At 51.9% G+C, this 13,616-nt stretch overlaps 1 protein-coding gene across 2 annotated transcripts in view; it reads right to left on the bottom strand.

Annotated features, from left to right (window-relative positions):
* The window catches only part of MAP2K4 (mitogen-activated protein kinase kinase 4), a 90,267-nt gene extending 79,439 nt beyond the window's left edge, over positions 1-10,828 (bottom strand). Inside the window, exon 1 of one of the 2 annotated variants that reach the window (XM_037409216.1) lies at positions 10,558-10,828. In XM_037409216.1, the coding sequence (XP_037265113.1) occupies positions 10,558-10,657 (100 nt within the window). In that variant the 5' untranslated portion in view covers positions 10,658-10,828. The remainder of the gene's footprint in view (positions 1-10,557) is intronic. The other variant, XM_037409225.1, reaches the window with a different exon arrangement.
* Positions 10,829-13,616: the final 2,788 nt, after the last annotated feature.

Below are 13,616 nucleotides of genomic sequence, written 5' to 3'. Positions count from 1 at the left end.
CTGTTTGTTCAGCTGTGGTCCTCATCAGCAGGGATGAAGCCACAGGAACAGGCCAGAGAGTAAATTCTTCTTCTCAGGCCCAAGGATGCCAAGCACTAATGCACAGTGGCAAAGCTTAACCTGTAGGAAGTACACTTGGCCGCAGCTCTGGCATAACCAGCTGGGCAGATAAGCTCCAGGATGGTACTTCAACTCTTCTCAAAAAGAAATAAATATATTTTTAAATATATTTTGCTTTTCCAGGAGAACACTGGCAAGCTTGTTCAGATATTCAGCAATGTGTGCCTCCAGTGCAGCAAGAACTCAACTACCATGCTGCTGCCTAAAGCAGCACGTCTCCAAACCTTTACATCAAACTCCTTTTTCTTCCAGTCAAAAGCCAAGCTCATTCAGAACTCCTTTGCATAAACTTGCCTACATACTTACACCATACAGTTACGCTTTATAGTTACAACAGCTGGGCTACATCAGATCAGAAAGGAGAGCGCTGACCTCTACTTTTCCCCCAATCAGTGAGGAAACCAGTTCAAAAGTAAACATCTAAACACCCCGGTTTCACCATGCTGACTGTTCCTGCCACCCCAAGGCAAAGTGTACCTTGAAGAATGGACAGAACCTCCATGTCTATCCTTGGCTCTGGGCCACCACCTTGGCCAGCCCTACACGAAGCAGTTCTAGTCATCTTCTCCCTTCCTTCCCTCTGCCCATCCACATATCTAAGTGGGACATGAGGAAAGAAGAGGACATCAAAGGTAGGGCAAGGTTTCCAGTGTTTGGCATGAGACCAGGTCCTGAACTGACACTGTTCAGAAGAGGAGAACTGGTCTTTGCAGGAAAACTCAAACACTGTCCCATCGCTCCCCAGAAGTGATTTCCAAATGCAATGCTTTTATCTTAGTCCATAACCCCTCCCAGGTCAAAGCAACACAGCAATGTGTTTTTAAAGGAAACTGTTTTATCTCGGTCCACAAACCTCTTCCAAGTACAAACACTTTAAGCTCTGGTCCAAAAGCAAAGTGATAGCTAATTCAGTTCAGAGAACCGCTTCCAGAGAATTAAGTCCAAAGCAAACCATAAAACCCTTTTGGCCCACAGAAAAAAAATAAGCCTAGACAAAAACTGATAAAAGGACCTACTCCTTTTGGCTCAGCTCTGTCTGCTCCCGACAGCTGTTCTCCTTACGCCACAGGGTATCTTCTGAAGCACCTCAGAAAGATCAGATATATTATTTAAAACACAGACTAATTCCTGGCGCTTGGACTCTTTGTTCGCTCCAGGATCAGTGCAAGCTGTCTGCTTCCTGGAGGGCTCGCCCTGCCTCCAGTAAAGGGCAAACACAAAGGCTTCGATTTGCAGAAGAGGAAATCAATTTAGCAGCTAATAAATACGCAATTTGTGCAATATACATGCTCTCCATCTCCCTTGATGCTCATACAAAAGTTAATGGACCATACCCCGCTAAGCACAGTTATTGCACGTGTTCATGTGAACAGCAGTTTAGCTCGTTTGAGAGCAGAACCAGGAGGGAGACGGGGAGGGGATGCTTGGCAACACCATGTTGTATTTCCTCACAAATAGCAATAGCAGAGATCCCTCCACGGAAGGCTACAGCCTGAGGAGTCAAGGTCATGCATTCTGGAAGATGCTCTACAGCATCACATGATGCTCCAGATGCAAATCCAGGCCAACGATAGCTCATGCCCTGCATGGGGTCCATGCAGGCGTACAGCAGGCATCCAATGGGCAGTGCAGAGAGCTCCACAAGGACCTTTGCTTATTGAGTCTCATCTCCTCACAAATTCACAGATACTGCACACAGGAACTTAAATAAACCTATGACATTTGATAAAAGTCATGCCTGCACCTTTCCACCCAACACGAGGAGGCGCGAACACTGCAGCTGCACTAACTGCAGAACTTATCTCAAAGCAATGGCCACCTAAGTAGACCAAGAAATGCACGTCATGCTCAAGATCTAAAGCCTCCCCTCAAACAAAAGGAATCCTAGTAAGATTGCAGATGCCCATAAGAGATGGGCATAAGACTTAAAACAAAGCAGAATGAAAAGTTTAAAACTAAAGTCAGCAATGCAGCCTGTCCAGAACACCACCTCCCGCACACAGACGCTCAGGCCAACACAAAGCTGTGTTGCCGTGGCTGAGGAACACTCAAACACTGAGGCAGAGCAAGTTTTCAATTCTCCCTTCCCCCCTTATTGGCATTTCCCAATGTATACGGCTGGCAAAGTTTATTAGTCTCCTTTTACATCCTTTGGTTTAAAATTAATCCTCCTGTGCTCCGGGTGCTCCAAGTTTACCATATTAAATCATACGAATGAGTTCAAGTCTGTCCCACTGCAAATCTCCCTACAGTCTGTCCTTCCCTTCAAGAATTGTCTCAGAAAAAAAGACCAATCCGGTCAGGCACAGTTACTAAGAGGAAAAACACTGAGATTAAAGGCAGGGAGGAAGATTATTAGCCCCAATATGGTGCTCTTCTAACTCCTAAGGTTACATCAGAGCACTGATTTCTTACGCTTGTGGCTTGCCAGCACAATGCAACTGTGGAAATTTGCTTGATTCCTGACAATCAAAAACACACATACAGACACAAAAACCATAACCTCACCAAAAGAAGCCCAAGAAAAATAGGAGCCAGATGAACTAATTGAGCCCACCACCCACATCAACACACCCAGGAAAGATGGTGGCTGGGGAGGCTGGACGAATTATTTTGGCAGAGGCGCAGCCCGGCAGCAGGGGCTCCTCAGTGAGCCAGAAGCATCAGGCTGTCCCGCAGACAGCACGCAGCTCTGCCCTGCCCGCACTATGAGGGCTGTCTGGCCTTAGACACTGACAGCATCCGCGCCCGACAGGAGCTTGTGAAGGGACATGCTTCCCAATGCAAGCAACTGACTTCGGCTTAGATTAGTTTAGCGGGCACAGGATTTAGGATAAGCATATGTGCAGTGTGCCGCACAGGCACGCTTTGAAAGGCGATGGAGCCAAGCCACCACAGCCCCCGTCTGCCTCTGGAAGGTCGGCTCCCTCCCTCCTGCCACCCCCAGCAGCAGCACCCTACCCCCTCACCGGCACCACAGCTCTGCCCCCTGCGAGGGGAAGGCTAGCTCCTGAGCTGGGACCGCTCACAGGGCGAGGGGACCAACCCGGCCTCTACAAGGGAGACAGATGCCTACAGGATGAACAGATAGATGGGCTGTGCACGTTAAAGGTATCTCTGTATCAGCACCTGCAGTCAATACAAAGCTCATAACTCAGGAATACCCCTTTCAAGAGGCTGCCACATGTGGTGGCACTTTGCCAAGCATCTTACATGCAGTTTATATGAGTCCACCTAGCAAACCTCAGCAAGGGATTTTTAATGGGTAACTTGTCCAACAACTCATCAGTGGTTGAAGGAGGTGGGTTACACAAATCCTTCCTGCAACCTTGTCCCAGGAGAATGAGACGAAACACTCTCCCTGCAATTTCAGGTTTTATGGACAATGACTTAATCCCTCAGCACCTTCAGAATAACTTAGAGCACCTTCTCAATGATTTTGATAATTAAATATCTTGATATTTTAACAATCACCCTAAACAACTAAGTTAGTTGCCTACTGAGGGGGGTGAGCCTCACAGCTTTTGTTTCAGATGCCCTCCAAACAGAAGTGCCATCACCACCAAAGAGTGGCACGTGCATACGGACCGGTAACTAACATGCATTAGCTATTCCACTGTCAAAACCTAGCAAAGACAGTATTCAAGTTACCTCCAAGTTGAACTGAAGAAACACAGGTGAAGTGTCTCTCACTAGGGATTTACCATGAGTTAACTGCCACACATTAATTAATCCAGTTATAGCAACATACCTTTTTTAAAGGAAGAATATTTCAGTGCTCATCAGGCACTACGCTATCATCTACCCACTGCTCACACATTTCTTCTGCAAACAAGCCTGCAACATAAAAAGAAATCAGAGGATCTAGAAGACAAACAAAAGCCCTTAACAGGGAATGCCAGCAGAATAACATGGCGCAGGATTCACACTACTGAAGACGTTGGCCAAGTGAGCAGCACGGTAACTGCACAGGGAGATTGCTGGAGGAGGGCTCCTCCACCAGCAACCAACAACCAGAAACTGACCAAACTGATAAAAAAACCCAACACAAACTCACCTAAGAATGCAATAACTACTGGACCACTTGACTTAAAGACACAGATTCTCCTGAACTGGTGCCTTTACAAGGACTGGGTTTCTGACCAGGACCAACACAGGAATCCCCCAAACATTTGTTCATCCCTCCAAAGCAGGAGGCCAGACTGTACAATAGTAATAATTTACCCTGACCAAAATATCCATGGAAGAGCCCAAGCCCCAAGATGACAACCCCTGAACCACGATGAAAAGCTTCCACTGCCAAAACCAGCTGGGTTTTCTTTACTCTCCTGCTGCAGCACAACAATTTCCACCTCCCTGAGCGGGATGCTGCTGTCTCAGCACAGAGCAGAACGGCAACAAAAACATACACATCTAAGGAGGCATTTCTAGCTTTGGTGAACACAGTGCAGTCCATTTTACATAAGGTACACGAGATCTGGGAACATAACCAGCACCTTTTGAAGGCTGGTCCAGATCACTACACTCCAGCTTCTGAGAGCATGCCAGAAGCATTACAGCCATTCAGATTTTTGTACCTTCTTTATAAACATCACTCCAGTGAAACTTGGATGAACACTGGCTGCCAGTTCCTGCCCTGCAGGGCAGAGCACTACACAAACACCTGATGCAGCTTCCTTCTCTCATGCAGTTTTTCTTTCCAGCCTCCACAGGCTACAGCAGCTACTCCTTCCATTCATTGAGAAGCAGACAGCAAAAACTGAGGTCACCTCACACAAAATCTTACAGAATCACAGAATTGTTTAGGTTGGAAAAGACCTCCAAGATCACAGAGTGCAACCATTAACCTAACACTGCCAAGTCCTTATCTAAACCTAAATCCAATAGAAGACATCTGACTTCAAAGGCAGCAATCGCATCCCAGCTGTACGATGCTAACAAGGTGTTTATGTTTGATACAGGCAAAGCATGATGTAGTTCCGCAAGACTCCTGTAAGTAACGCTTCACCGTGTACACACCAGTTAATGATTTTGTTGAGGAGTCTCCCACATTTAAGCTTGGAAAGAACACATTTTCTTTCTTTTTTTTTCTTCCTTACAGAACTCATTTTTCTCTTGCTGGACGGCTCTCATTTTGACACGCAACAGTGTGATTTCCACTCCTGTCAGCTCCATCAAATCAGCATAAAATAACTGAAAAACCCTCCCAGCATCTGATGAGACTAACTACTGCTTTTGGGCTGCCCCTTTACCAGGAAAACAAACATATTAACAATTACAAGTAAACCAAAATGGAAAGCTAAAATGCAAACACATATGCTTACCTATGAATACAGTCCTACATGCGCAGGTGTACGCTAAGACCTGGGCACAAGGCAGATATGCTTAGCCATGTTCTGGCAGAGATACTGTACAGGAATAAACTGGTAGGCACAAACAAACTGTAATACATTGGTTTGTTCACCACACAACTATCTTTACCTTCCATAATAAATACAAACATGTCTAAGTGAACAAACACCCATCAATCTGACAGCTCTGCCAGTGTCAGCTTGCATCAGCGGCATACGTTAACACACACTGGTTTTATAATTCCACTGTGGGCAAGGGTAAGTGCAGTCACCTCCTCATTTTATTCAGTCAGTTCCCACCTGCTAAAGATACAACTCACTGCCTACATTAGAGTAAGAACAGGTAATTAATACACAGTGACAGAAAAACCTTATTTTACTACCTGCTGAGGACAAGGACTAATTCTTCCCTCCAGCCTCCTCTCTCTCCTTACCTTGTTCTCTTCTCTTTCCCTTGTTTTCTTATTTACATCGTATGTTTCATTTTACCTGGCCACTCATAAACTGCTTTGCAGGCAATCTGCTCCCTTTGCTTCACAATGCTTCCACCTCCCCACTGCCTTCTTGTTCCCCAAATTCCCCTCTCTGAGGTTCCCTGAGCAACCTGCCACGTTCACTGGGGCTCCTCTTACCTTCAGCATGCACTGTGCCCCTCTGCTCAGAGAGGTAAGTCTACCTGCCAGCCTTTTGACAGTCCCCACACTGCACCCCAGCAGATCCAACATCTCAACATCGAGGCATCAGCATCCCGTTCCTCTCCTCCTGCCAGGCCTGGGTCCAGGAGCACCTTCAGCAGCAGGGAAAGGAGCTGCTCCAATCACTCCTTGCACTTGCAAAGGCAGCAACACAAAGAGAAGCAGGATACAGGAGACGTGGCATCTTACCAAATTCCCATACCAAGGATCATACTGGTCACAGTGATGCCCACAAATGGTTTCAAGTAATATTCTGCTTTTGACAGCAGTCTGTCTGAAGTAACTATGATTACCCCAAAGACACAGTGTTTTCAAAGTCCGTTGCAGCACTCACCAATACCATCATCTGCCAAACATGAACAATCCTTGGCCTCTCAAAAAGCCTCCCAGCAGTTCTTTCCTGCCAGGCAGGGAAAGGTACAGAGCTTCCTTGTACATAGCCAGAAACTCATTTCCTAACTCCAGTAAGTTACTGACATCCTGAATGGCATCCAAGGGTGATAGCAGGACTCTGCTTAGTCTCTTGGTGCATGCCAACAGACACCCCCAACAACCTCCCTGCCCAGGTTCCTTGCCTCATATCCACAGAGAACTCTCTCACCAGATATGGACCTTCTCTGATTTTTGCTAAACAGAAAGGTTATGGCCAGAGTGGGGTAGAGAGGGCAAAGGCCTCAATGGGGGACCAGACAGGACCACACATGAGAAGGGAACAGAGAACACCAAATTCCAGCTGAACAGGTCAGGAATTCCCACCCAACACATCTGAACCATTATGCATACTCCAAAAAGACACATGCAGTGCATACACTTTGCTTCTGAAAGACATCAGAGCATCCCAAGCAACAAGTACTTTGAGAAGTCCCAGCAGTCTTCAGTATTCCTGAATGCTGAAAGCAGGAGCTGAATTCCTAACAGCCAGTTAAAAAGGGGTTCCAGCTCCTGCTTGGCACTGGAGATAGGATAAGTGACTCCACAGATTGCAGTTAGAATCAAAATTCTTCCTATGCCTTGGAATTAGTTACAATTCTAGATTTAACAGCACCATTCTTCAAATCATAGTTTTCTACATAATGTCAGCAGTAAAGGTTATTACTAATTTTGGCAATGAAAGAAATGTAAAATTCCTCCAATTACAGTTTGGGTGGCTTTTCTTTTTTTTCTTTTTTTTTTTTTCTTAAATCACTGTCAAAGTGGGATATCTAACTTCCCACAGAATCTCTCTTTTCTCCACAAAACACTGGGGACATAAATATGCAGGACTGCTCCTGGACTTTAACATTACACATAACTAAGGACAACAATTCTTCACACCAGCAGTCACTGGCATTCAGACAGACTTCAGTTAGCACGCAACAAAAATTTCAAAAATTATGAAGTCGGATCTATTTTCAGTACTTAGAATTCCAGCTCTTCTTTGTCTTTGAGCTGTCAACCATGCCCTGAACATGGCACCATCAACACCAGGCAGGGGGACGCTTAGGGAAGAAACAAACTCCCAGGTTCACGGGCATTAACAGCTGATGTAGTGAGCCAAGAGAAGACAAGTGAAGCTGGGGCACGCAGAACACTAAGGGTGACAAGAACCAAAGCAACCCCTTGCTTGATTGCAAGACTGGAGTGCCGTGGCTGCAAAAGTAAGCCCAGCATGGGGACACCTCAGTTTGCCATCATCTCAGTGTTGTCACCTGGAGGGGCTTTAGCTTGTGCACATCAAAAACTCTGTAGGATACTGAATTAAAAACAGAACACAGTGGCCTGTAGAGACCTTCTGGATCTGCCACCCTAGCTCCAGACATCAGTGTGATGGGCCTCAATTTCCATGAAGACTTCTCCCTACTCCCAGCTCCTGCCAACTCCCCCATACAAAACCGTCAGCCCTCACACCAAAACAAATCTCCTGCAAGAGCTCCCACCCCAGGCCAGCTTGCCCCAGCACGCGTCCTCTGAGTACAGCCTCCAAACGCCATGGATGGCTGTCCAGAGGAGCACTGCCACAGCACCTCGGCAGCGGGCACAGGCTGCACTCGTGGGAATTGTCCCACCCCCCATAGTGCTCACCACCTCCCTCGCAGCAGCAGTTGCACAAGCCAGGTCAGAGAGCGTTTCTGGCTGAAAATTAACTGAGCAAAACTTTTCTTCTTTTTTTTTTTTTTTTTTTAAATATAATTACTTGTTTCCAGCTTAATGACTTCCTTGCTCCACCATACTGTTTAAGCCAATTAAGCCAACACTGATGAAGTCCTACCTACTTTTCTCCCTACTCAGCAATGCATTCCAACACCTTCCTTGCACCAGTGCCTGCCCAACGCCACCACAAGCAAACGCTGGGCATCCAAACTGCAGAAAACTCACCGCTTTTTGGTGGGTTTGCTTTGCCACAGCTCAGCTTGCCTCAGCGTCAGCAGGGAGACAGTGCCAAGTGGGACACATGCTTGGGGCAATGTCATGGTACACCTCTGAGAGCTGTCAGGCCTGCCCTGGCAGACTGCAGATCACCTGCGGACACATCCAGCCCCTTCCCATCACACCCACAGCCTCCCCTGGCTTTGCACGAGCAGTTGCACGGCAGCAGCGAGGCCCTGGCAGTCTGCCTGGGATGGAGCTTCTTGCTGGTCTGAGGAACCTGCCCTCACCACCACTGCCACAGCAACCTGCTCCTCCAGAGCCTGCCCAGGATGCCACACTCAGCTCCTCCCAGGGCACCTCAGCTGCTCACTTAAGAAAAAAGCACCCTAACACACAAGCACTTGCATATCATCAAACTGGCCCCACTGTCCTGATTTGCCACTTTAAGCCAAATTGCCAGTTTAACCCAACAGAAATAACTGCCCTTCCTTCACCTGGAGAAAAGATGCAGCTGCTACATCATCACAAGCTTACAGAGCATCACAGGTGCTGCACTCAGGGTGCAAAAGCAGCTCTCAGCCCTGAGGATACACAGGATTCAGGGGAACAATTCATAAATGTGAAAAACAGGGGTCAGGTGGAAACATGGAGAGCTGCAACTGCACTGCAACAAGGCTGTTTCTTGTCTTATTGGAACCACTGTGGCACATCACATTTTTAATCCAGGCATTTAATTTACAAGGTTTGGGATTCAGGTTTTTGAAAGTTGTTATAAACATGGCTAATACCACCCTCCCACGGCCCAACAGGTAGCCCACTCCTTCACCTAGCGGGCACCAGAGCTCACATAGAGGAAGTTGCAAACGGCAAAAATTCACCTTTTTATGCCAAGTATACCAAACTCTTTAGTTTATATCATCAGTTCCCTGCCCAAACAGGTCCCCACCAGTCCCAGCACAGTCTGTACTAGCAGGACACAACAGGACTACAGCAAAGAACTGGGGAAAACATTATTTGCTGAGAGTGCCTGCAGCTCTCTCACAGAGTGTGCGACCTTTCCTTCTTCTGTTGAAAAAGGATGAGAGTGCTCCCAAAAGAGTAAACTGCTTCTTCAGCGTTGCCATCTCTATATTGAATTAAAAAATAAATAACCCAGCACAGCACTGCCTCAGCCCAAAATGCTGCTCAAGCAGGGAGCGTTTTCCAGTGGTCTGACTTTGAGGGAGAAGACTCGAAAAACATCTGCCATGGCTTTTGCAAAAAATATCCCCCGCTTCCGCAAGCCCGCTCAGGCACCAGCAGGCCGGGCAGGACGCTGGCACACCGGCCTCGCTGCAGCACCGCGAACTGCCCCCGGCACACGGCAGACCTGAGCCACGACTTCACCCCGCGCTGCTCGACCGAGCACCTGCCCGAGGACGGCGCACAAAGGCCGGGGCCCGCGCAGCGGGGTGGGGGCCGGGGCCGCCCCGCCAGGCCCAGGCGCCCAGCGACGAGCAGGGCCCCCCGGCCGCCCCTCCGGCCGGGCCCACGGGTACTGCCGCCCGCGGCCTGGCGCCGGCCGGCCCGGGGAGGCCGCGCTGCCGTCCCCGGCTGGAAGGAGCCGGAGCGGCGCCCGGGCGGCCTTTGTCCGGCCCCTCCACCCGGGGCGGCGTGGCCCCCGCCGGGGCACGGCTCGGGGCAGCCCCCGGCGCCGCGGCCCCGCTTCTCCCCGGGAGCCCGCCGGGCGCGGCGGGAGGCGGCAGCGGCGCGGCAGGCCCGGAGCGGGGCCGACCCGGAGCCCGGGCCTGCGGGGGCCGGCCGAGCCCGCCGCCCGCCCCGACGAGGCGCTCCCGCGGGCAGGGGCCCGGCGCGGCGCCGCCGCCCGCCGCCCCCCGCTCCCCACCCTGCTCGGGGCTCGGCCCCGCGGCGCCCGCACAGCCCGGCCGGGGCGAGACCCGCAGCGAGCACGGCGGAGCTGGGGCCCGGCCGGGCCTAGAGCGGGGCGCGCCGCCCGGCCCGGAAGCGGCGGCCGGGCCGCGGCCTAGCGCGGGGCTGCTTACCCTGCATGCTGCTGGCGGCGGCGTGCGCCGGCGGGCCGCCCGGGCCCGGCCCGCTCCCGCCGCCGGCGCCGGAGCCGCCGCTGGGGCTGGGCGTCGCCATTGTGTGCGCGGAGAGGGAGCAGCGCGGCGGCTGCAATGCAGCAGGGACCCTCCCAGGCAGGACACCTAGAGCCCCGCCGCCGTATAGCAGCCGCCGCAGCCGCCCCGTCCGCCCCCGGGCTGGGGCCGCCGCTTAACCCCTCCCAGGCGGGGCGCCCGGCGGCAGCCGCTGCGGCGGGGCGGGGGGAGCGCCCGCCGCCCCCAGAGCCGGAGCCCTGCCCGCCGCGGGGTGCCCGGCGTGCCCAGCCCGCTGGCGGCAGCCGCGCTCCGCTCCCTCCCGCTTCCCCGGGCCGGCGACGCGCCCCCGGCCCCTCCCCGCGCTCTGCCCCCGCGGGCCTTCGACCGGGCCCGGCCGTCTGCGCCCCCCGCCCGGGGGCCCGGGGTCCTGCAGCCGCTCCGAGCGCTTGAGCGAGTTCGGCGCCTTCGCCGTGACTTCGCCCCCCGCCAGCGGCTCCGGCCCGGGCAGCGCAGCGCCCCCGCCCCGCATCCCGCTCCGCCCGGGGCACCGTCCCCTCCCGCCACCGCCGCTCTGCCCCGGGCCTGGCTGCCCCCTCGGGCACCGCTGCCCCTTCCAGCTGCCGTTCCCATTCTGCCTCCGACTCCAGCGAACCGACCGCCCCTCGCAGGGACAGCCTGGGCCAGGGCTCGGAGCAGCGACACGGGTCCCGGGGAGGTCGGCCTTCCACAGACACCTGCCTGACTGGGGCAAGTCCCTGCACCTCTAAGAGCCCCCACTTCCCTGTCTGTGGAACACAAATAACACTGACCTCCTTTAGGAGCCGAGATCCACTGATGAAAGAGGCCAGACACACTCAGGCGGGCTCTCCCTGCCCCTCCACTGCCCAGGGTTCTCCATGCTTCCCAAGGAAGCGGTGATGGATCAAACCCCTCAGGTCCTGAGCATGCACTGGACTTGCCTCCAGAAGCTGCTGACTGCCACCCTTTGTGCAAGTGCAAATGCAAGAGGGGAAAAAAGTTGGGGCAGGAGCTGCCTCCCTTTCTGGCCTTCATTTTTTCTTCTTTTTCCGACAGCTCAGCTCATATTTATTTATCTCATTTTGCACTAAGGCCAAGATTTTTCTTTCCTCTTGTGCTTCAAGCTTGGGAAAGCATCATCTCCCATCCTAGAGTCTTCTGGTTTCCCTGCTCAGTTGCACATGGGGTCAGGGAGACAGGCTGAGATCCAAGTAGTCCCTGGGGCACAGAGGGAGCCCAGCCCTCAGCCCAAACCCTGCTCTGCACGGAGCATCTCACACTTCAGAGCTGCCTTTCTCAGGAGTGGGGGAGGGCAGCAGAGCTGGTCCTGACCATCTCCCTCTTCCTGCTCCATTCTCCCAACTCCTGCTAATCCAGCAAAGTCATCTTCCTCCCTGCCAGGGATGCAGCTTCCCTTTGCCTTGGAGAACACCACCACCTCCTCACACACTCAGGCCAAAATCCCAGTAACCTGTTGGCTGGGTCTGAACTTGGGGTGCTGCCCCAGGCTGTCCCACCCTGGCCCCTGCTTTCCCTAGAGGCACTGCTGACTCTTCAAAGCTGCATACAGTCTGTCCCCTCCACTGCTTTGCTTGGAGAAGAACAGGAAGCACTTGCACCCAGAGGTTCCCGCAAGAACAGCCCTTCCCAAATGTGGTTTCTGTGGGACCGTGGGTGGTAACTATCAGTGCCAGCGCCTGGCAGAACTTGTACAAAGACCACAAACCTCAGAGATTGCAGCAGGACAAGCACACACGTCCAGGTGAAGGTGTGCCCTTATCCTCTTCTCCCCTATGGGATGCTCACTGCCTAGCACAAAGCAGGATCCCAATCCAACAGTTTCACCTACCTAATGCCAGGGAGCACCAAGGACGGCTGCTCTGCAGGAAAGGAGTCAGAGGGGCAGAGCATAACATGGTGGATGAGGGGTGGCCTCAGCAGCAAGAGCCCAGACCTGGGCAAGGAGAGAAGGGCAGGTCCCATGACAGTAACCATGTTCAGCTGGGGCTCTGGACAACCCTACTGCAATGAGACAGGTCTGAAGTTAAACCAAGGCCCCAGGTCAGAGTCTGGCCCATAGCCCCAGGACACAGCCAGGCACAGCAACACAGCTGTAACGTAACTTAGGTGGGAACCACAGTAAAAGCTTTGGCTAAAAACAGCTCCCAAGGAAGAGTGAAGAATGGTTTCTCCACACCTCCCCTTATCCTCAGGCTCCTTCCAGTTCTCTCTCAAAGTGCTCCAAACCCACCTGATGCTTATTAAACCACTTGCTCTTACCAGCAAACTGGCCTTAAATGCTGAGTTAAACTCCTAGGCAGTGGTGTGTGGTCTAGGTCCTGACACAAAAGGCATTTCCACCCCCCCACCCCCCCAGCTAGTCCTGCAGCTTTCCTTTCTCTTCTCTCTCTTGTGTAAGCTTTCTGGCTTAATCAAGAGTGCAGGCATCTTGCAGGCTGTAGTACAGAAACAGAGTGCCTGCTGGCAAATGCTGGCGGAAGCTGACAGCTGGCTTCCACCTCTACTCTGTGCCACCTGCACGTGGTTTGCTTACAATGAAGTAAAATTATACTGTTTATCCTCCTTCCCCCCTGCAAATCCGGAAGGATCAATGCTACCTGTCCTGACATGTTTGTGAAGCCTGTTCCTATAGGCCTCTGCTGATGGAGATTGCACCATCCCCCAGCAAGCTGCTCTGGCACGCTTCTGTGCTGACATTATCTGAAAACCTAAGGTTTTTTTTTCTCTGAGCTGAAATCCTTTATATGCCATCCTGTTTGCTATGGCCATGGCCTTCTTAGGAATGACCTCTTGGGCACCTGATGACTGTAATGTTTCCCTTCCCTTCCTTGATTCAGCTTTCTCTTCTACAGACTACAGCAGCTTGATTCCTTCAGCCTCTCTTCATGTTTTCCGTGCCCCCTAGCATCCTCACTGATTTCCTTTGACTTCTTTTCTGTTGAGTTGCATTTTTGAAGTACACT

This window comes from Falco rusticolus, chromosome 1 (assembly GCF_015220075.1).
Source record: "Falco rusticolus isolate bFalRus1 chromosome 1, bFalRus1.pri, whole genome shotgun sequence".
NCBI classification, from domain to species: Eukaryota; Metazoa; Chordata; class Aves; order Falconiformes; family Falconidae; genus Falco; species Falco rusticolus.
Note: the sequence above shows the minus strand (reverse complement) of the source record. Positions and strands in the feature narration are given on the sequence as shown.